This window comes from Scleropages formosus, chromosome 24 (assembly GCF_900964775.1).
Source record: "Scleropages formosus chromosome 24, fSclFor1.1, whole genome shotgun sequence".
In the NCBI taxonomy this organism is placed as follows: domain Eukaryota; kingdom Metazoa; phylum Chordata; class Actinopteri; order Osteoglossiformes; family Osteoglossidae; genus Scleropages; species Scleropages formosus.
Genome location: NC_041829.1, coordinates 6,425,574 through 6,446,623, shown reverse-complemented (window position 1 = coordinate 6,446,623; position 21,050 = coordinate 6,425,574). Strand labels below are relative to the sequence as shown.

Sequence of the window (21,050 nt, the reverse complement as noted above, 5' to 3'; positions counted from 1 at the left end):
TGTGTTTTCAAGTCAATCACGAAACAGATTCCACCCCTCCCCCCATATCACTGAGTAATTTTGATAGTTCTGGACTGAGTTCTGAATTATTAAAGCATATGCAGTGTGATGTGTGTCCGACTATGAAATGAAATTGAAACCTGCCAGGAGAATGGAAGGGCTCTATTTCATGGGCTTTTGCGAGCCGCACCCATAAGAGCAAAGAAAACGGTGCAAGTCTGGGGTTGTTTCCCTCGATGAAGAGATGACACGGAGCATCGCCAAAGGATTACTCCACCCCATTCCTGAAGGTCTCCAACCCTGTCTCCATCGTCATCTACTCCGAATGCCAAGCCTCAGACGTTCTGACTCCAGACGCCTAATTCGTCCCTCAGCAGCTGCACATTGTATGTACTGTACGTTGGCCGTGTCCAAATTTCCCAGTGTGGTCCAACGCAACCGGCAGGATTTGTTATGATTTGAACGGGACGTTTGGATGGCGGATGCCTGGCCAAACTCACTCCCAGTCTGCTGAACACATGTGGATCCCCTTAGAGCAGTCTCTACTCCTTAATCCTAAAAAGGCTCCAAAAGAACCGTTATTCTCTGGATTTAAACATGATTCCCCACCCCTGCTGATTCCTGGACTTGCCAGAGATAGAGATGTTACTGCCCAGCATCATTTATCTTGAGGAAACCAACAAGACTCTCCTGCAGACTGGTGGTCCCCATGTTTGCAGCAAGTTGGGCAGTCAGGTTTGAGGTCTGCACTGTGAAATGGATAAATTAGGTAACGAAACCCCCTGTACGGTATGGGTTAAAATCACTCTCTCGTTCTGAAGTTATAGAATTTTAAATGGAATCACCAGTAGAGTGTTCTATTATTAATAACCAGTGGGTTAGGCCATTTGTAAATTTTACATACCCCACATAGCTTATTTATGCCATCATTTAGATGCTGGTATAACGTAAATTTGGGGATTTTTCTTTTTTTTTTTACATAGAAATGAAAAACCCTTCTGGTGGGTAAAAACCATTTCCCTCGAAGACTGATGTTCCATACCCTGTGAGCAATTGGAATGAAGAGTCACAGAATCGCCATGGCGATTACTAAGGGTATTGCTCCTGGAAAACAGCACCCAGGCTTCACATGATTATACGGCACAGTTCTTGTAGCTATTTCCATATTTTTCGAAGTAGTCGCGATGGGACATCAGTAGTCTGAGTCTTTTTCCTTGCTTCTACACGTTAGTAAGTGTTATCTCGGATGAGGTGAAGGTGAGGCGATGTTGCTGTTGAACCCAAATCCAGGCGTGTTCATTCGAGACAAAACCAAAGCGGAAAGGCAAAAACTATTGTCAGGGACAGACGTGGGTCACGCGATTCACAGACATGGTTCCAAAGGATGGGATGGGAGACATAGTCGAAGAAGAATAGCGAGGGTCAGGATCGAGGAGACAGGAACGAGGGAGAGGGGCGAAGGAGATCGCTTGTCCGTAGACACACCGGAGTTGCGGTTGCTCTGGACGAAGTTCCACGAGCAGTCGTGCTGGCACGGCCCGTTCATACCCGTCCTCTCTGATTGATGGCAGGTGTGGAGGCCGTGGGCATGACACTAAGGAAATATATCAATGGTCTTCATTATTACTATTATTATTAGCCATATATTCTAATAATGCTTAGATTTCAAGTGACGTAAAACACTCAAACTTTATAACTTGTTTTTATTAAAAATGTTTTTTTAAACAAATTTTTTAATAAAAAGTAATCACAAATACAATGCATTTTTATTTATTATTACTATTGTAAAAAGTTATTAATGTTATTTATCATTCGTTATTTCCTAATTTAGTTTATGGCAGGAGATACATTCTTAAGAACATTATAACAGTGCTGGATTTGAAACACTCAGATACCAGTAATGATTCCAACAAAGCCCCTCATTGCCAGGATCACTGATGCTCCCTCGCTTCTTCTCTTTCACAAAGTCGCCTTTTACAGAGTCCAGAGTGGTACTGAAGAATAAAGCTGATCATGGCATCAGATAGCATTGACACACACACAGTTGGCTATGTGTCACACATCAGTCATTGACTCCTTCAGCCACCACAAATTCAGCAGAGTTTCGTCAGACTTAAAACAGTGTATCGGCGATGGATTTACTCCGAGAGCAGCGTGTATGGGGATCGGAGAGGATTTATTTAATCTTACCGAAAATGTTTAGGAAATGAGTATTGCCCTGCTCTGGTATGCGGAATCCTTCATAAGCTCTTTTTTTATCAGACACAAGGAGCTGTGAGAGATCATTACAGCACAGCAACATCTGGATTTCGTTGTGCTCCACCTCCAGCTTCATCTCATTCTGTTTACTTTATTTACACTAGTACGGTTGCATTTCTGGAATTTCGAGCGATTCCCGTCTGCCTCGGAATCACGCGTCAAGTACACCGAGCACGGAAATTGCAACTTGCGACCAGCAAGAAGAGCTGGAGTCGTGGTGGTTAGAGTGGCCACTTTGCAGCCAAAAAAGAAAAAAAAAAACAGGACTGAATCCATCCTCCTCCTGTAGCATCCTGATCTGATACAGTAAAAATTGACCAGTTTACAAATGCTTAAATCTTTTAATGCTTAATTTTGTAAGTTGCTTTGGAGAAAATCAATGAACATACATGTCGGGATGCAGCAGGTCAAGTGCAGTTAGAACACACGCTTAGCGCCAGATTGGTATGTTACAGCAGCTCACATCTTTTGTATCAAATGGGAGACTATTGTCATGGAAGGGCATGTGCTGAGCAACTGCTGCGTTGGTCTGTCGCTTAGCAGAAGGGGCTTCTGAGTGATCACCGGTTGGCCTTATGGGCTACCGGGGACCGCTTGCCATCGCTGCCCCTAAACAGGCCACAGCAGAAGGCGGGTGCAGGATTTATCGTTAATGTGGACACCAGATGGCTCAGAATCCACCATGTGACCCAATATATACCAAAGAGGCACCAAAGAGCCCCCCGGTCACATGGCTCACATGTACAGTAAGTTCCACAGCGGTAGATCAGACCACCGGCTGGATGGGCAGGCACTCCACAGCTGTCTCATCAGAAGAAGGACTCCAGTTTGTGGCTGGCAGGAGGGCGGGGGGTGGGGGTGACAGATGAGGGGGATGAGGGCCGACCCTGGAGAAGCAGGCTCTCTCGCTCTCTTTCGCTCGCCCACCCACTTACATGCTACGCACTGGAGGACAGCAGAGCAGAGATGATCCGCTGTGACCGGAATGGGCTGTCTCGTGATTCACGGGCTCTGACGCTCACTGGGGGTGGGGTGGGGCGGCAGTAAACGGGGTGGGGGGAGAGTTGAGCCAGAGGAGCATGGGGGTGTGATCGCTGCGCCGCCGCTTTGAGCGGAACAGCAGAGCTGCCGGGCTGGGAGGGTGGGTGCACTCACAGACACACACAGACTCAGACAGGGAAGGGAGCACACGCGGCCGGCGCTCTCTCTCCTTCAGTCGCTGGTGCAATGGTGGTGCAGGCGGCTGTCACACCGGGTCGGACCCGCAGACTGCTCCTCAAGCTTCCGGGCGGGACTCTGAGGAGAAGCAGCGGCGAACGGGTAAGAGATCTCACCCCCAACTCTCCACCCGATTCGTCTCTCAACATGCGAGCTCCTGAAAGTCAGCTTTCTTTGAGTCTAAGTTAGAGGGCAAAGCTTGTCACCTGGAATTCTGCAGTATTCGGGACGTCCTCGTCTGCCACCCTGTAGATGTTGCCCTTGGCGACAGCCGTATGTGACGTATCGCAAAATAAAACACTGTCATGTCCCACACTGATGCCGAGAGGTGTGTACATGTCTGCTGTTGAAACGGAATTCGGAATTTGCCAGCGTTTCTAAACAATTTTTAGGAGCAGCCTGCTGAAGGCACAAGGCCGGATAAGAGCTGCCTTATCAAACTCGTTCCCCAGCAGAACTCCGGCATGTTGACTTTGGAAATTCTTTACTCCTGCAGTTCTTTCTTTTTTTTTTTTTTTACAATTTCTGGCAGCTGATGTGGTGATTTACCTGCGCGGAGCAGTAACACTGGGGTTAAACATAGTTCAGTTGACTTTAACTTTCTTCCACTAGAAAAATTAGCATTTTACCCGCATGATAATTCTGATTAATTCCGGAACGTCTGGACACCCTCCTGGAACTTCTCAGATGGTGCTACGTGATCATGCCTCTGAAATACTGTAACCTTTTGCCCTTGTTTAATGAATGCGGACAGATTCGCAAATCTTCACTGCACTGTTTTTGTCTCTGTGTTGCTGTGACCCAGTGCTGTTCCGTTGTAAATAAAAAAATTATGAAATAAATGAATAAATGAATTCATTAATAGGGTTCAGCTGCAATTAGACAACGGAAACTAAATCACAGCAACAGGATGATTGCACGCGTTGAAGTTTTACACACACGCTCTGCTCCTCTTTGCTACCTCTCCCTGTGAGCATCAGAGCTCTCACCAATTCTTAATCAGTAACTGCATTTATATTTAATGAGAAGATGTCATTTCTGACATTTATAGTTCCGCACACAATTTTTTTAATGGAACAGCCCCTCTCAAAATGGACAAACTCTTTTTTAGGACACTTAATATTAACAGGCTTTGCTGCGCGAGCTGAAGTCTAGATACTCTTGGGAAGCTTACCTTCAGCACTGGTTCTATGCGATCACCATTATTTAGGTTGTATAATAATGTCTCAGTTTTATTACTGGAAGAGCAAATCAGTCCCGTCTCATAAGGACTAATTGACTTCCATGTCCTCAAGGAAGATCCTCATTCTCTTGCTTTATGACTTCATCATCACATGAAATTACAAAGCCGTTTGTGTTTTTTTTTTTTTTTTTTTTATTGTAGGTCAACCTAAATCTTTACAGAAGGCCACCCGCATCTGTTACGGAACGCGATTGCGGGAAATATAATTTTTGCGGACGCCGTGTAAGTCTACAGCAGGCTTCTGCGAACATCCACTAAAGGCGAGCTGAGAAGCTGAGCCCTTTAGTCTGATGGAAACGGCATCTGTGGGCTGGTGGGATATGGAAAAGGGATTTGGAGAGTGCAACTCTCAGATGTACCGCAGAGGATTTGGTTCTGGTTGTAGAGGATGTGTTGCAGTTTCTGCTTTGTTAACATATTTGCGGGCTTATTTGCTAGATGAAAACTATCTTGAAAGCTCTGAAACAAAACCGGTGAGCTGTGGGTTGTTTATGAATGTATTCTTAACACCAGGCTCACTCATTTGTCATGATGGCATCTGGCTTCCTTCACTGATGGAAAGCAGCCTTTAACTTCAGTCTGGCAGCAGGTTACAGCAGTAGGTCAATTGTCTTTCGGAGCAACAAGAAGCATCAGGTGGCGTGTTGCTTCTCTACGCCTGAAAGGTCCCGTATGGTCAGGTGTGTTCGCCAAACAAAGAGGAATCAACTCGTTCGAAGCTAAATAATGTTCTGCAGACCAGAGAAATAAACATCCGTGTTCTTCAGCTACATCTCGCATCCAATTTCATGCGTCGGTAAATCTGAATACAGGACAAACATGAATGATTTATGTGTTTTTTTTTTTGTGAACGTGGAGGAACACTGAACGCGTTCGTGAAGAATGCTTTGACTTACCTTCGAGCGCAGTTCATGCTTTCCTGGGGAAAAGCACATCTGTAAACAAAGCGTGGCATCACTCATGGTGGACCATTGGACTACAGTACTGGGATCTTTTGTCTGGCAGCAGTGACTAACACGTTCGGCACTTCCCCACCTTCCATATCATTTAGATTCGCTTCTTCCCTCCATGGAATTCCTAAGACTTTTCTCTCCGGTGGCCCCAAGACATTTTCTTCTAATTGAGTTATTTGAAGTGCCGCCATTTATTTGCACAGTCCACAGTTGTGCAGGTTTAACCCTCTACCTTTGTGACAGATTCCCCTATCTGAGCTTATATAGACCCAAAGAGAGAGACTGATTCACTGGGCCTGGGGTGCCCTCTGGCTTTGCTCATATTGCACTCTCTCTCGTTCTCTTTCCACCCTTCATTTTTCATGGGAAAAAACCTTTTTTGAAAAGGAAGCGCCGATGTGCCATTTGTCACGAAGGCATTGGTGCCATTCCTGCAACAGAGGCTGTGACGAACAGTATCTGATCTGACTAACACCGAACACTGGTGACAGTACTGTAAACTGTGTAAGAGAGAAGGATTAGCATTCGTGTGCTCAGGTGTGTGTGCGTGCGCTGGACTTAAAGCAGACACGAAGGTTTAGAAAGCAGTCCAACAGCTGCCATCCTGGATTCGTCTGCATTTAGCTCCTCGTCTCCCTTCATAAATCATTTCGGAGGTTTGCAATAGGTGTCTTCTTGAAAACAAGCTCCATTTGGGAGACAGGACCCCTTTCGTTTAGTTAACACTTTTCCCTAAATGTCAACCTTATTGGAATTATTTACCCATTCATACAGTTGGATAATGTTTACTGGACCAGTTCAGGGCAAGAACCTTGATCAAGGATACTACAGTATAAGTAGGATTCGAACCTGGCTCCTCTGAGTACAAGACATGAAGTAACCATTCCAATGCTTTCTCCCCATGTTCTCATTTCTCTTTCCAATATATAAGTGTTTCATTTAGACATTTCAGTACTGGTTCCAAACCCTTTCCAGGTTTTGTAGCACTTCCCTAGACTCCCTAGACCATATTAGACGTTTATATCCTCAACTTAAAGATTCATCGGGCAAATCCCGTGCTTGTCAGGAATATATCTCCTACAGTGGTTAATTACGCAACATATATTAGGAGAACAGAACCCTTTCCAGGCAACGTTAATGCATTTAACACAGATGAACATGTTCTGCATCATTAACCTGGGACAAGGAGAAGTGGGATTGTTCATCTTACTCTCCTAGGAATGATTGTTCGCGCTAAATTGTTTATAAGGCCGTGAAGCTCACTGCAGATTGTAGGGGAAAGTGGTCTAGGAGGCATGTTACAGAATCTGAAAAGATTAACTGTGACTTTATTATTTCTTCCCTCAGTCACAGTTCCTTATCTAGTTGCTCCCTGCAAACCATGACAAAGAAAAGGGGCAACAATTATATCAGGGAAAATGAGAAAGAAATAGTTTTTCATTTAATAATAAAAGAAAACGAAGCCATGGTTTCCCTAGAAGTGCACAATCAGTCAGAGGTTTCACGCAGAGCCCCCGCTGTGCAAAATCAAATTGAAATGAGATGGTCTAACTAGGGCTTTTGGTTAGCATCGCTCTAATTGCCATCATCTTTCTCTAAAGTAGAAGTACTAATTGAGTCCTGTAAAAGTTGAACATTACGGCATCTCCAATTAAAGCCGTGGTCAGGGTGGAGAACTTTCAGCAGAATAATTTGGGCCAAACCCCAACCTTTCATCATTAAAGTAATATCAGTAAATACTGTATTTTTCGTAACCATTTTTGTACTTCAGGGATGTGAATCTGATGATTTAGACAGAGTTACTTTTTCAGCAAGATTACTCTAAAGGAGACTCTTTGGCTAGCTGTAATTTTGTGCTGTGTTGAATTGCCACAAATGACCAGTGATGCTCCTTTGCTGCAAAACTGAGCACACAGGACTCAGATGGGAGTCAGGTCAGAAGGTATGACAACTATATTTCCCATAATGCACTTGGTCTGTGTCTTTGAACAAAACATAGTACCTAAAAACTGTAGTCTTCTATGAAAAGGCATGATTTTTTTGCCTTATACTAAAGTGTAGGGGAGCGGGGCGCGGTGGCGTAGCGGGCTTGGCTGGGTTCTGTTCTCTGGCAGGTCTGCAGTTCGAGTCCTGCTTGGGGTGTCTTGTGACGGACTGGCGTCCCGTCCTGGGTGTGTCCCCTCCCCCTCTGGCCTTGCACCCTGTGTTGCTGGGTTAGGCTCCGGATCTCCGCGACCCCACTTGGGACAAGCAGTTTCAGACAGTGTGTTTGTGTCTGTAAAGTGTAGGGTGTATGTCACCATGAAGTAATCAGATCTCAACACAACTAGTCTGATCCATTTACATTTGTTCATCTAGCAGACGCTTTTCTCCAAAGAGACGTACATCTCATAGAAAATACTATGTGTACATTACATTAGGATAAAGAGAGACTTAGACGCAGACATGTGATTAAGTGCAGTTAGTTTGTTTCTTTCCACCATATTTACCAATGTTCATCACAAGAGTAGCTGCATAAAACTTTATCCAATTATCCACAATTCCAAATCACGTTCCTAGTAATTTTTTTTTTTTTTTAAGATACATATTCACATTTACATTACATTACATGAGTAGCCGTGTAAAGGTTTATCTGGGCATGATCTTAAAGTTATAGTGCATGAACATTTACATCTTACATGAACTTAAGAGATGATGGACAAAGTGTATCTGGAAGAGGTGAGTTTTAAGCTCCTTTTTAAATGTGGTCAGAGATTCAGCAGTTCTGAGTGAGAGGGGGAGGTCATTCCAATCCAGATCCAGATCCAGAACCGCACTATCACAGTTTTGTCTCTATTTCACTTCAAAGAATTCCACGAAAGCCTGGACACTATTTATAGTTGCTGAGCCAGAACACACGAGTAATAAAAGGAGGGATCACAGATTTATTTCTGTTATGCTTATTTCCCTATGGAAATAATGCGCCTTTGTTGTGATGTACTCTGTACTGCTGTTAAAATAGTAGTGATGCTGCGTCTTTTACGCTGAAACGATTCATTTATTGAGGTTTATAACTTTATACTCCTATCCCTATACATGCAAAGCAGTTGTACCTTACTGTTTAGGTGTTTTGTTTTCCACTTCACTGGAGTCCTTGTTGGCCTGGAGCAGATGCTTTGAAATGGGACCAGTATGGTGTAAGAGGTCAGGTGTGTGTGGGGGTGGAGGACCCCATGTGGAAATAATGTTTGTGATGAAATGGGAGACTCTTTCCCCCCCACAGAGTGTGAGAAGACAATTATTGTAAAAAGCTCATTTTTTACCCCCTAGCTGCCTTTCATGGGCTTTCAAGGGGCTCTCAGAAGACCCCGTTGCCGACATGGCCAAGAGGGATCCAAAACTTCTTCTGTGGGAGGGGTCTTTGAAACATATTTTTCCTCTGACACATATGACCCAAAGCTAAACTTTTTAAAGTTTTAATTGGATCCATCTCTCTGTTCCCAGAAACGAAACCATGGAACACGAGGGGCATACGGGGGGATGGGGTGGTCTACACCCAGAAACAGGAAACGGAGACCCCTGGACATCCCTAAACATTCAAGGCATTTATGAAGGGATGAGGGGACTGAATGGTCCATTTCAGGGCCTGGTGGGATAGAAACAGGCTCATTTCAGAAATCTGACTCAGGATTAGTCACCCGACCCTGACAGGAGCCCGAGGGCTTCATTCATGGGCTGCGTGCTGATGCCCCCGCCTCGCGACCTGGAGCGTGTCCCCTGTCCCTGTCCTTCTTCTCCTTTCCAACTACATTTACTCCCTTTGTTCCTCCTCGGCACAGATGTGGGCTCCCAGCTTTTAAACCTTAATCCTCATCTATATTTATCTTAAAAGAACACGGGACATATAATTAGCTCGTATGTAAAATGGGTCAGTAGAAAACAGAAAAGGCTCCCAATGTAAGTGATAGCACAGTGCCTCTCAGATCCCCTAACACAGGGCTTCTTGTTAACCAGTGCTCCCTATGGGCTGTTAAATATCATTATTAATTTCTATTGATCCTTTTCCCACACACCTGAAATATGAAGCCTTTCAAGGATAGTGATTGATATCGACTCGCAGCCTCTATTTGGTGTGACCTAAAGCAATCTTGGCAGGGAGTCTATGATATCGGTTGCCCGCAGATGAGAATCCGCTGGCCTCATTCATAATTAATAGGCCATATTTTTATCGTAAGAGCCGCGCTTGCGCCGGTGATCTGTCTCTCTTCTGCCCTCCCTGCTCGTCGCATACGTCAAGATGTGATGAAAGATGCGGCAACGCGACATGGATGGACGTAAATTGCATTTGCTCAGAGCGGCGGCTGATATCGATGCGGAGCGCCACTCTGTTACGCCTGACCCATTTACACCCACGTCCCACGATGCGTCGGTTCAAAAGCCGACTCCGGAGGAGGCTGGATTACCGCGGCATTGTGGGAATTTTAGGGTCTCAACTAGATGGTTAAGGTTGGAATTCAAAGGCTTTATCTTCAGCAACATAGTTCTCCATGAACCACGCGTGCAGTCTGAGTGCCCTTACAGGGTTCCAGGCAAGTCAAACCTGCCATGTAAGGGTCTTTCCTGACAACGTAGGAACATGGAAATTTTAAGGAGTAAAAGCTGCATAACAAGCAAGCAACTGATCTTTCATGGAATATGAATTATGTTCTCATTTTGCCAAAGGAGCCGCTAGATTTATGTCACAGTGGGGGTGTGGGAACATGACTCATGTTTTAATGGTGGAAGACGAGCACTGTAGCCTGGTGATGGGATAAAGAAGAACTGGAGCCAATGTCTCTGTGGCTCTGCCCTGAGGTACGTTACACGCTTCTCCCTTGAGATATGAAATAAGAGGCACAATTATTCCCACGGATTCATATCTCAGAAGAGCTTCACTGATAAACTGCCAGGCCTTCTGAGATGTTCTTTTTGACCACAGAGTCACATATCAATGCCATACATGTCCATTGATGTATTCATTTATGCATAACATGTTAACTTCATGTCAACCCAGCTTAGAGAGTTCAGGGTGGTTCTTAGCCCATGAGCACACAAGGCATTGACGTTGCCTCCATTTCTAAATATTTGCCCATCCTGTTATCCCCTGGCTTCCATTACCATAGACCAAAGCTTTGCAACTGACTGAGGATCTCAGACGTGGCCCCCCCAGAGTCTAAAATACCTCACATACCAGAGGTCTCCATTCTCAAGTGAGACCAAGCGGTTGAAGCGGAAGAGACTCCTGAGGTGCACTGCAATTTCAGGGTTGTGAGAAATACTTCAAATTCCATGAGCATTAGATGCAAAACCACTTACAGACTCAAACACAGAAGAGGTCATTTCACCACTGGGGGAAAAACTTGATGGTTCAAACAACAACCCGTACGACACATGACTCCGAAGGGTACGGAATAACCCAAAACCGCAAAGTCCAGAGCTTCTTGGATTTTCAATGCAATGCAAATAAATCTACAGAAATCAGAGGTTGGTCAGTGCAACAGGGTTGTTGTTCTTTTTTTTTTGTCTTCTGGTGTCAGAGACCGACATTTTTAAACAAGCTGATCGCTAGCAGTTAACAAGGGCGAGCAGGTCCCCGAAGCCTTGTTCATTAGGTATAGGGTTAAAGCTCAGAGCTACACGTCTTTAACAGCGACCTCTGTGTCAATACACCCCAATGAATCTGCCAGCCATTGAGATACATTTAATCAGCTTTGTGTGTGTTAAAGTGGATTGAGATCACGGTACATTGATCTGTGCTGACTGCAGGAAATAACGAAGGACCTACAGAGGAGAGATGAGTTTCGCTTGTGAACGGCTGAGTCTCTCCAAGCTTTAAAAAGTACATGAAGCATTTGCCACTGGACTGACAGCTTGGAAAAAGGGGAAACAGTTTAAACATTGTTCCACCAAGCTGCTATTCACCATAACTTATAATTATAACTGATCTGCATATTTCATCAGCTTTACCAGTGGCAAGCCGGTGCAGCGGGTAGTGTGAATGCCTTTCAATGCCTAAACTACGGGTTAAGATGTAGGTTTTATCCTGTTTGCCCCACACTTGTATGGGTTTTCTCATAAAGACACACTTTTTTCGATGAGATTGTGGCATTCAATAAAAAAGAGTGTACCTGGCGTGTGACTGTGTGTTACATTTCTCTGTTATCTGTAAATGGCTTAGTTTTGTGCACCTAGCACTATAACCTGAGGGGGGTGCGGTGATGCAGTGGCTTTGGCCGGGTCCCGCTCTCCGGCGGGTCTGGGGTTTGAGTCCTGCTTGTGGTGCCTTGCGATGGACTGGCGTCCCGTCCTGGGTGTGTCTCCTCCCCCTCCAACCTTGCGCCCTGTGTTGCCGGGTTAGGCTCCTGCTCGCCGCAACCCCACTCAGGACAAGCAGTTTCAGTCAATGTGTGTGTGTGTGTGTGTGTGTGTGTGCATTATAACCTGCCTGGTATAAAGTTGTCAGCTAAATATAAATGATGAATATTGCCTTGAGTCCCTCTCTCAATGCTACAACAGCAAGGCACCTTCTGTAAATTGAACCAATAATCCTCAGGCTGAAAGTCCTTCCGACTCACATTCCACCCACAGGAGGCGCTAGTAGTTACTGCAGTTGCTGCATTGCTTAAGACTTAATGCTGGAAGCTGTGTCTCCCAGCAAATTAATATGTTGTTGGTTTTTATAACAGGAAAGTTATTATTATTCCGACATGTTAGCTGGTTTGCAGGCGTTCTTCGCTGGAATGCGCCAGAGGACGTGGAAACACATTCAGTTCTCCAAACACGCACAGCAGCTTCCCGTGCTCCTCAAACAGCCGATGCACGGGAAAAAGAACCAATTAAGAATTTAGAGCGATTATTTCCGCTACATTTCCCCAGACTTTTCACATGGCAGGATTAAAATGGGATTTAGGAAAGAAAAAAAAAACGCCACAAACTGCAGAACAGCAAAGGAAAAAAATGTCGAACTTCAACTGTGTTCTCTTGGGGTCAGACTGACCCTAAACATAAATAGTACTACTATCCTGGAAAAAATTTGTTTTTTTTTCCTGTCATTTCTTTGGCAAACAAAAGAAATGTATAATTTTTCATGTATAAGCCATTTAACATATAAGCTATGAAAGTTTTCATTTTTATGTAATTTTTTTCATGTCATACTGATGTTTTTCGGTCATTTATGGATTTCTGAAATGTGTATGCCTACTTTTTCCAGAAGTAAAGGTTAAGGCTTCAGTTTTATTCTTTTTACTGGGTTTTAATTAAGACAAAAGAAAGGAAAACAGGGGGGCTGTGGTTGCGCAGCGGGTTGGACCAAGTTTTCCTCTCTGGTGGGTCTGGGGTTCGAGTCCTGCTTGGGGTTCCTTGTGATGACTGGTGTCCCGTCCTGGGTGTGTCCCCTCCCCCTCCAGCCTTGTGTCCTGTGTTGCTGGGTTGGACTCCGGTTCCCCGTGACCCTCTATGGGGCAAGCGGTTTCAGACAATGTGCGTGAAAGAAGAACATTTGGAATTAAGAAACTACATTAATTTCAAAATTATTATCATTTTCACTCATGCAGCATTACTTTCTTTGCGACCCCAAACAAGGAGGAAGTAAAACAAGCTCTTTAAAACCTCAGTGTGCTGTATACTGACTGTCGCAGACCCCAGCGACGGCTGCTGTGTTTTAAGAACAGGACAGGGGACGTCCCCCTGCCACACACTAAACACTGCCCACTATATAATGCTCCGTTTTTATGCTCCTGCACTGAAATAATTATTATGCAGCTGGAGGCACAGCAACAGCACTTACTTTGATTTTTTTTCCCCGAATTGCCACGTCAAGATGACTGCAAGGGGACATTTATGCTCAGACCTGTGTCACATGGCTAGGCAAACACGCGCTGTATGTACACCTGGGAGGTTTAAAAGAGTGCTGAGCCATTCTTAGACGGGACCCCTCTTTGTAAGGGGAACCCTGGCACATGTAGGAGTGACATGGTTGCCATGGTGACAAGGTGGCACGCACCTCTCCCTCTGCATGCAAAGTTGCTGTTGCTAAGTGCCATTGAGTCGACGTCTACTCTTTGCGACCACCTCCAGAAAATTCCGTCCTGCATTTGTGTCCTCAGTGTTGGAAGGGGTGTGTCAGCTGCTGACATGCAAAGTCAGAACCCGTGTTTAGCTGCTACCACATGGCTGAAGTCACCCTTCATGCAGATTCTCTTTTTCTGCTCCATGGGACGAGGTGTACTGTCTTGGAACAAGAGGAGTTAAAAGTGAACTGCAGAGCGGCCTGGGAACATTGGCACCGAGGCAGTCGCCCTTTTAAAGCGTCTGGGCAAGGTCCCAGTGGACGGTTTGGGGAGGGGGGCAGGTCTTGTAAAACCTCTCAAGATGCGAAGTCTACTCTTTCACTGTGCTTTTGAAAGCCAAGAAGGGAGATTGGGTATCGCCTCTCCGGGGCGCACCGTGCGGACACCTCCGGTTGACTGTCTCACCTTGGACCCTGCGGAATGCCACGCTCTTGCTTCCAGCCTCGCGGTGGACCTTGCGGGAACCCGGTGTAGCTTCGGACGAGCAGAAAGGTCGTAAAAAGCCCACAACTGTTTGTCAGCGATCTGCAGAGGGCTCTTTTAGGTTTACTGCGCCAACACTGCCTGTCAAGATGCAGGTGCTGCTGTAAGAGGATGGGACGAAGAAGCTCGAGAAGCTCTTTTTGATGATGCGGATTGTAGGTGAGGTGTGACGTGGGATGTGTGTAAAATCCACAAATGCAACCCACCCCCGGCCGCACCGCCTTTATCCTGAGGAGCTCCCACCTGCTTATCCTGGGAATATTTTAATTTTTTTAAGAAAAAGGCAAAGGAAGGACAGCGAGGGTGGAAAGTTCGGAGCAGTCGACATCACCTGCTCGGTCGATATGGAGGGCACTCTTGTGAGCTTTGAGGATGTGTTTTTCTCCGGGCGCGGTCTGCTATGGAGCATGACCTCAAGTACCCTGAGGAGGTGGCGGATCGCGAACCTCAGGGCTCTGCTGATGGTCAGACCGCGATGCATACCCAGAGCCGTGTACCAGGTACGACTGTAAGGGCTGCGGCTGACAGTCATCAGGAGACGAGTGCAGAATGAGTTAAATGAGCTGTTTAACAATGGATTGTTAGAGTTCTGCCCCACAGCTGTTGCTAAAGTTATACCACATGTTTCAGTTATGCATGTTTTCAAGCTGGGGATGGACCACTCGAAGGGTTCTCATCTGATGATTGGCGGAGGGCCGTCACCTCCTCTCAGGACATCTTCAACATTTTTCTTATTGTTTCCTTCCAGGTTCAGCTGGGGTAGAAAAAAAAGTGGAGAGGCTTAAAATGCAGAAGCTTTGCTGGAAATGCTGCGTGTTTTGTTTAATCTTGGTGTTGCTATGGTGGATTCAAAGAGCCTTTTTTTTTTTAACAGCAAAGCGTCCCTCTCCTAAAAGGCTTCTTTTTGTCTTTTGCAGCAGACTTCTGGGCACAGTTCATTTATTTATTTATTTACAGTGAAAAGTTAAACAAAAAACTTATATAGAAAAAAAATTGGGAATGAGGCATAAATAGGTAGAATATACTACTATATATACTATACACTACAGAATATATAATGGTACTGCAAAAAACAGTTTATTATGTAATCACCTTGCTATTATGGCAATAATTTGTGATAGATAGATAGATAGATAGATAGATAGATAGATAGATAGATAGATAGATAGATAGATTAAAAAAAAAACTATTTTGTAATATTTTACATGGCCTTGTTTTTTGGAGTTTTTCTCCAGAAAACACCCCCAAATACATATAAAACATATCATTACAAAGAAATAATTATAGTATATCTATTTCAGATACTTTTCATTATTCATTTTTTCCACCAGAATGTTAATGGACTTTCAGGTCCAGCCCCAAGCTCTGTCACAGTAAACCCCTAGCTGCCCTCCTGTGGTCCAAGTGTAAGCGAGCCTCGTCCCAGAGTCCCACTCTGCCCAGGCTGGTGTGAGTGTCGAGTGACATGCTGTGCACAGGGTTACTACAGTCCTGCTGTGAATTCGGGAGGGCAGCAGGTGTACTTATGGCATCATGTTTTTGCACATGTGTCTTTGCTTTATTCATTGTCCCCCATAGGCAGGCTGAGCCCCTTTTTAAGGGGACACTGACCAGTATGACTAAATGATCACCCCACAGAGGGTAACCTTTGAGTAAAGCAGCACTCAAGGTTTTTGGGAAGGATTTGAGCACCGCAGCTGTCATAATGTCCTCCATATAATTCACTCTGCTGTCCGCGTTCCATGCAGTTAAAACACGTGCGAAACGTGCAGCCCAGGACATATCAAAGCAGCAGAAATGAAACGTGTTTTAGGAGAGAAGGATCTGAGCTCAGAGGTGGCAGTGGAAACTAATGTTGAGATCTTCTGTGAACAGGCAAACGGGCCGCTGTTTATGGCCTGACAAGAGATCCAAGCAGGCATCTCGCCTCCAACGCACAGTATAAACAGAGGGATCTCTCTCTGTTGAAGCAAGTGTTACAGAAAAGGGAATCAAAGCCTGGCAGAGCAGCCGCAGATCTCAGGATGAAAACCTGAACCCTGATGGAGCTTTGCATTTGTTTCGGATTCAGGCTGTTTTGACAGGGTTTTTATTTTATTTTATTTTGTTTTATTTTATTTTATTTTATTTTATTTTTAAGGGGGTCCGGTGGTGCAGTGGGTTGGACCGGGTCCTGCTCTCCGGTGGGTCTGGGGTTTAAGTCCCGCTTGGGGTGCCTTGCGACGGACTGGCGTCCCATCTTGGGTGTGTCCCCTCCCCCTCCGGCCTTACGCCCTGCATTGCCGGGTAGGCTCCTGTTCCCCGTATGGGACAAGCGGTTCAGAAAATGTGTGCGTGTACTTTATTTTTCATCCACCCATCCATTTTCAATAACCACATGTCCTGATCAGGGTCGTGGTGGTCCGGAGCCTAATCTGGGATCACTGGGTGCCAGGCTAATGGAGGGTACACCCTGGATGGAACGCCAGTCTATTGCAGTAATTTTATTTTATTTTACTTTTGTATATAGGTGCTGCTACATTTATTCAGAAGTCAAAGGTCGTTTGAGTGGAGCTGAGACACACCACAGGAGGTGACCCTTGGTAACATCCCACAGGGCAGTGCTGGGCAGGGTTTGAGAGTGTGTACAGTACAGGAAGAGGGAGCTCAGAGTCCCAGCCTGTTTAGGAGAAAGGTCAGCTTGACCGTCTGTTGGATGGTGGGAAACTATACTATCCAGGACTGGCTTTTACATCTGGCTTCCTTTATTACTTTGTCCAAATTAAATTCCAGCCGCTGGAGGGAAGCATATAATTTACAGGCAACACGGCCACTCTTCAACAACCTTAAAAAATGTTGCCTGGCTCAACTCTGTTTTTCCAGAAGCATCCTGAATGCGTCCAGAAGAATGCTGTGTGTCCTTGGGTGCCCTTTAAGATAAGATAGCTAACACCGTATTGTGCCAAGTATTTTGGAACATAGAAGAGATTTAACATGGTGTGTGTTCATTCAGAAGATTTTGACACGAGAGTAAAATTAAAATAACAGACTAACTATAAAAAAACAAAGCTTGAAAAAGTACAATAAAAACACAAATGGAATAGTTATGTATGGCAGTATGTATGAACATATGCTACTAGTAAGAGAAATTAAATGGAGAAGTCGAGATAATAAAACTTAATACAACTTGTAATGTAATTGGTGACCTTTTAATAAATATATTGATTTAGGATATATATATGCCTTATGTTGCAAGTGTAATGGTTTCTTTTGGAGCTGGAAGCCAACAGTGGAATCTTGATGTCCATTCAAGTGTGGAGATGGAATATAATTTGGATTATGATGTGCACCTCAGAGGTTGATTGGCAGTACTGGCTGAGGGAAAAAGCTATTTTTGTACCTTGTTGTTTGTGCTCTGATGACTTGTATTGCTTCCTGGAAGTGAAGGCTTAGAGGGTGTGATGGATGGGGTGTGACGGGTCTGTGATAATCTTGCCCGCATTTGTTCACATCCCAGAAGTGAGGTGGTCTTAGAGTTTGGGCAGGTCACAGCCAATGACGTTGAACGAATAATCATTTTCCCATAATGTGAAAACTGAAAGCAACACATGTAGAGAACATTTTCGATTTTCAATTTTCAGTTTCCATTTTCAGTTTTTTAATGTCTGTCTGATAAGTTGTGGGTATGGCCCCTACTGTCTTTCTCAGAGTTTACACATCTGGATTGTATGCAGCCCAAATTAAATAAACAAGAAGCTGTGTATTGATAAGGACAATATGATGCTTCTGTGCATCTATCTATAAATCTATCTGTCATTCATCTGTTATTTGGAATTGCATTGAATGTTCACCATGTTAACAGGAATGAAGAAAGAATTTTGTGGGTTAAGGTCAAGGTTAGCGGTTAGGGATTAGGGTTCCATAAAGGGTTACAAATGAGCATAAATTTGAAAAAATATTGAAAATGGATTCACATTAAATCAGGGTTGAATTAATAACACTTATAAATGACTTACCTCGGCCAGTATGGTTAGAAATAAGCATGCAATTTACCATGGATTAACGTGCTAACATGCTTTTTATAGTGCTTGGAGAAGTTAGGGTTACCTCACTTAGTGTGAGTCAGAACTGTTGCGTGCCTGTTGAGCCACCTGAGTGGATCACACTTTTTGATGAGTGTTTGTGTGTGTGTGTGTGTGTGTGTGTGTGTGTGTGCCAAATTCACACCTTCAGGCCATTCCTGTCTTTTGAAAATCTCAAGTGCAGCTCATTCCACAGCCTCTCCCTTCTCCTCCTTGCCTTCCTCATCCACCCCTTTCTCGGGAAATCCTGCTTTAAGGCCTTTAGGGTGAAGAAGAAGGAAAGGGGTCAGCTCTTCCTGTTGGCCCTGCATCCCTCCTGTTGGACCAGTAACACCCCTCTGGTTGCCTCCTCATGGCAGGGTGCTGAACCGCTGCATAGAGGCTACAGTATCCCTGGATGCTTTGTCATTCTACAGCTGCTCTGTCTGGACATTCTGTATGCTTGCATGCCAGCATCATTAATCCTTGTGGTAGTAGCTCAACAGACTCAGATATGGCCCAAAGACTAAAAAAGTCCTGTCTTTGTTACCCGCACACTTGAATTTAACAATTTTCGCTCACATAATGAATTGATCACAAAGAAAGGGAGAAAAATCCCTGTTTTATGATGTCATTTTTTTACATTAAATCTGTGCTGCTTGCATTAGGCTCCTTTTTTTTTTTTTAGAAACACCTCTGATACATTTTCTGGAAGTGCATCACTAGAAAGATGGGAAGAAAAGCAGGCCCTTGCAGGACTTTGGCAAGTGAGCAGAACTCCCTGCAGGCCCTATCAGGCTGTGCTGAGCACTTAATTCCCACATTCCAACTTCTAATGCCTGGGAAAGGCAAACGCCAGACTCCTGCCTTCCCTCACCTCTTTACCATGGTTTATCCTACTAACCGCTCCACTTCACAGGACCAGCATAGTTCCTTTTCAAGGGAAATTACTTTCCCAGAACAGGATGCAAAAGTTTCTTGATCTTACAGGGATGTGGGTTGTTGATTTGTTCAATGGTTGGGACAAATTTGTTTAACATTTCTCCTCTGTTTGTGTTTCTGTTATGCTCATAACGGAAACAACTCTTGATGTTATCTGGAAGGCTAGATCAGGAGAGTTGAGCCATGGATTTATGATAGCATTACCTGCACTGACAGTGAGGTCTGATCAACCCTGGTTGGGTTGCCATGGTGAGGATGTCATGTTGAAAGACCCAAACCACCTAGTGACCCCAGGTTACATCAATGATGATGCACACAGGGGCTTCATAAGATGTACGATATAAATAAGATTTAATGACCAACTAAGCTCCAAAATTCTGCAAAGTTGTCATCTGGTCTCTCTTCCCCAGTGGATTAATTACATTCTGCATTAGCCAGCTAGAAAGCAGAAGGATATCTGCCATTTTGATCTCCGGCACATCAAACTATTTGCTGTGAAAACCAAGAGCGCTTCCTCTGCGGTGGCATATTTCAGTTTGACCCCAAGGATGCTCAGGGTGATGGTTTGAGCCTCCAGACCGATGGATTACCGAAAGCACCCCAGTTTAAACTCATGGACAGGTTAGATCGAATACTAAAAACAGCATGAAAAAATACCCCAGGGAACATATTAACTCTGAAAAACAGTTCCATAGAGAAAGAGTGCAAGTTAATATTTATCCACACAAACTATTTGTATCTAAAAATGTGGAGCAATAGAATTTAAAGGTTATGGTGCGAGATTCAGTTTAGTGAACCAGTAGAAACTTCCAATGAATCAGTATCTGTAGTGTTCAGATTTGTTACTGCTGATTTCTGAGCGGGACGTGTGGCCGTTCCTTCAGAAAAAGGCTTTTATGCGCTCCGAGCTCTGTGTAATAGGTCACACACTAAGAGGTTTGGAATGTGTGGATCCCAAGGGGGGACCACAGCATTGGATCGGCGTGAATATTATAAATTCTGAATGATCAGCAAATTCAGACGTGTTTGCGTTGAGCAATCTTTTCCTGTGCAAAACATTAGCTCTATTTATATATATACACACACACACTAAACCGCTTATCCCATACAGGGTCACAGGAGCCTAACCCGGCAACTCAGGAGGGGGAGGGGACACACCCAGGACAGGACGCCAGTCCATCACAAGGCACCCCAAGCGGGACTCGAACCCCAGACCTACCCAAGAGCAGGACCCAGTCCAACCCACTGCGCCACTGCGTCCCCCTTAGCTCTGTACAATTATATACAAAGACAGTGTAGCTGTATGGAACCACAGAGTGCAACAAATGTGCTGGATTGTGAGACAAAAGAAAACTGACTCGGGATTTCTGGACTCACTGATCTTTATTCTGGAACTCTTAAACTGGATGAGATGTCAAGGAGAAAAGAATGAGAACATCTCCTTCTGAATCTCGTACTCCAGGGCAAGTCCCTTCTCACTTTCCAACAGGGGCTTAACTATGGGAGTTATGGCAACTAGGTGTTTCTTCAATTGTAGTTGAGTGTACGCGTTAAGGTGGCATGGCTACGGCATGGTATTCAGATGTAGGTGGTGTGTATGTGTGTGTGTGTGTGTGTGTGTGTGTGTGTGTGTGTGTGTGTGTGCGAGCCTGATGCTAATGGTAATACCTCAACTTAACCCCTGGCTGATGTGCATCTAACAATGTCAGTTTTAACCACTGATTTCCCAGGATCCCTTGGGGCTTCGAGGAGGTAATTCTATAACAATTGCAGATTCAAAACCGAGAAGAGTGGACCCAGGAGAGGGATCGTTCGTTAGAGATTC

The 21,050-nt window shown here is 44.7% G+C and overlaps 1 protein-coding gene across 9 annotated transcripts in view; it reads left to right on the top strand.

Moving 5' to 3' along the window:
- Positions 1-21,050, top strand: part of frmd4a (FERM domain containing 4A) — a 160,582-nt gene that overhangs the window by 64,725 nt on the left and 74,807 nt on the right. For 3 of the 9 annotated variants that reach the window (XM_029248662.1, XM_029248661.1, XM_029248660.1), the window contains exon 1: positions 3,416-3,579. The exons of 3 other annotated variants lie outside the window; for them this stretch is intronic. In XM_029248662.1, the coding sequence (XP_029104495.1) occupies positions 3,487-3,579 (93 nt within the window). In that variant the 5' untranslated portion in view covers positions 3,416-3,486. Of the gene's footprint in view, positions 1-3,415; positions 3,580-14,572; positions 14,744-21,050 lie in introns of those variants that run through there. 3 more of the 9 variants (XM_029248658.1, XM_029248657.1, XM_029248659.1) reach the window with 1 other exon arrangement.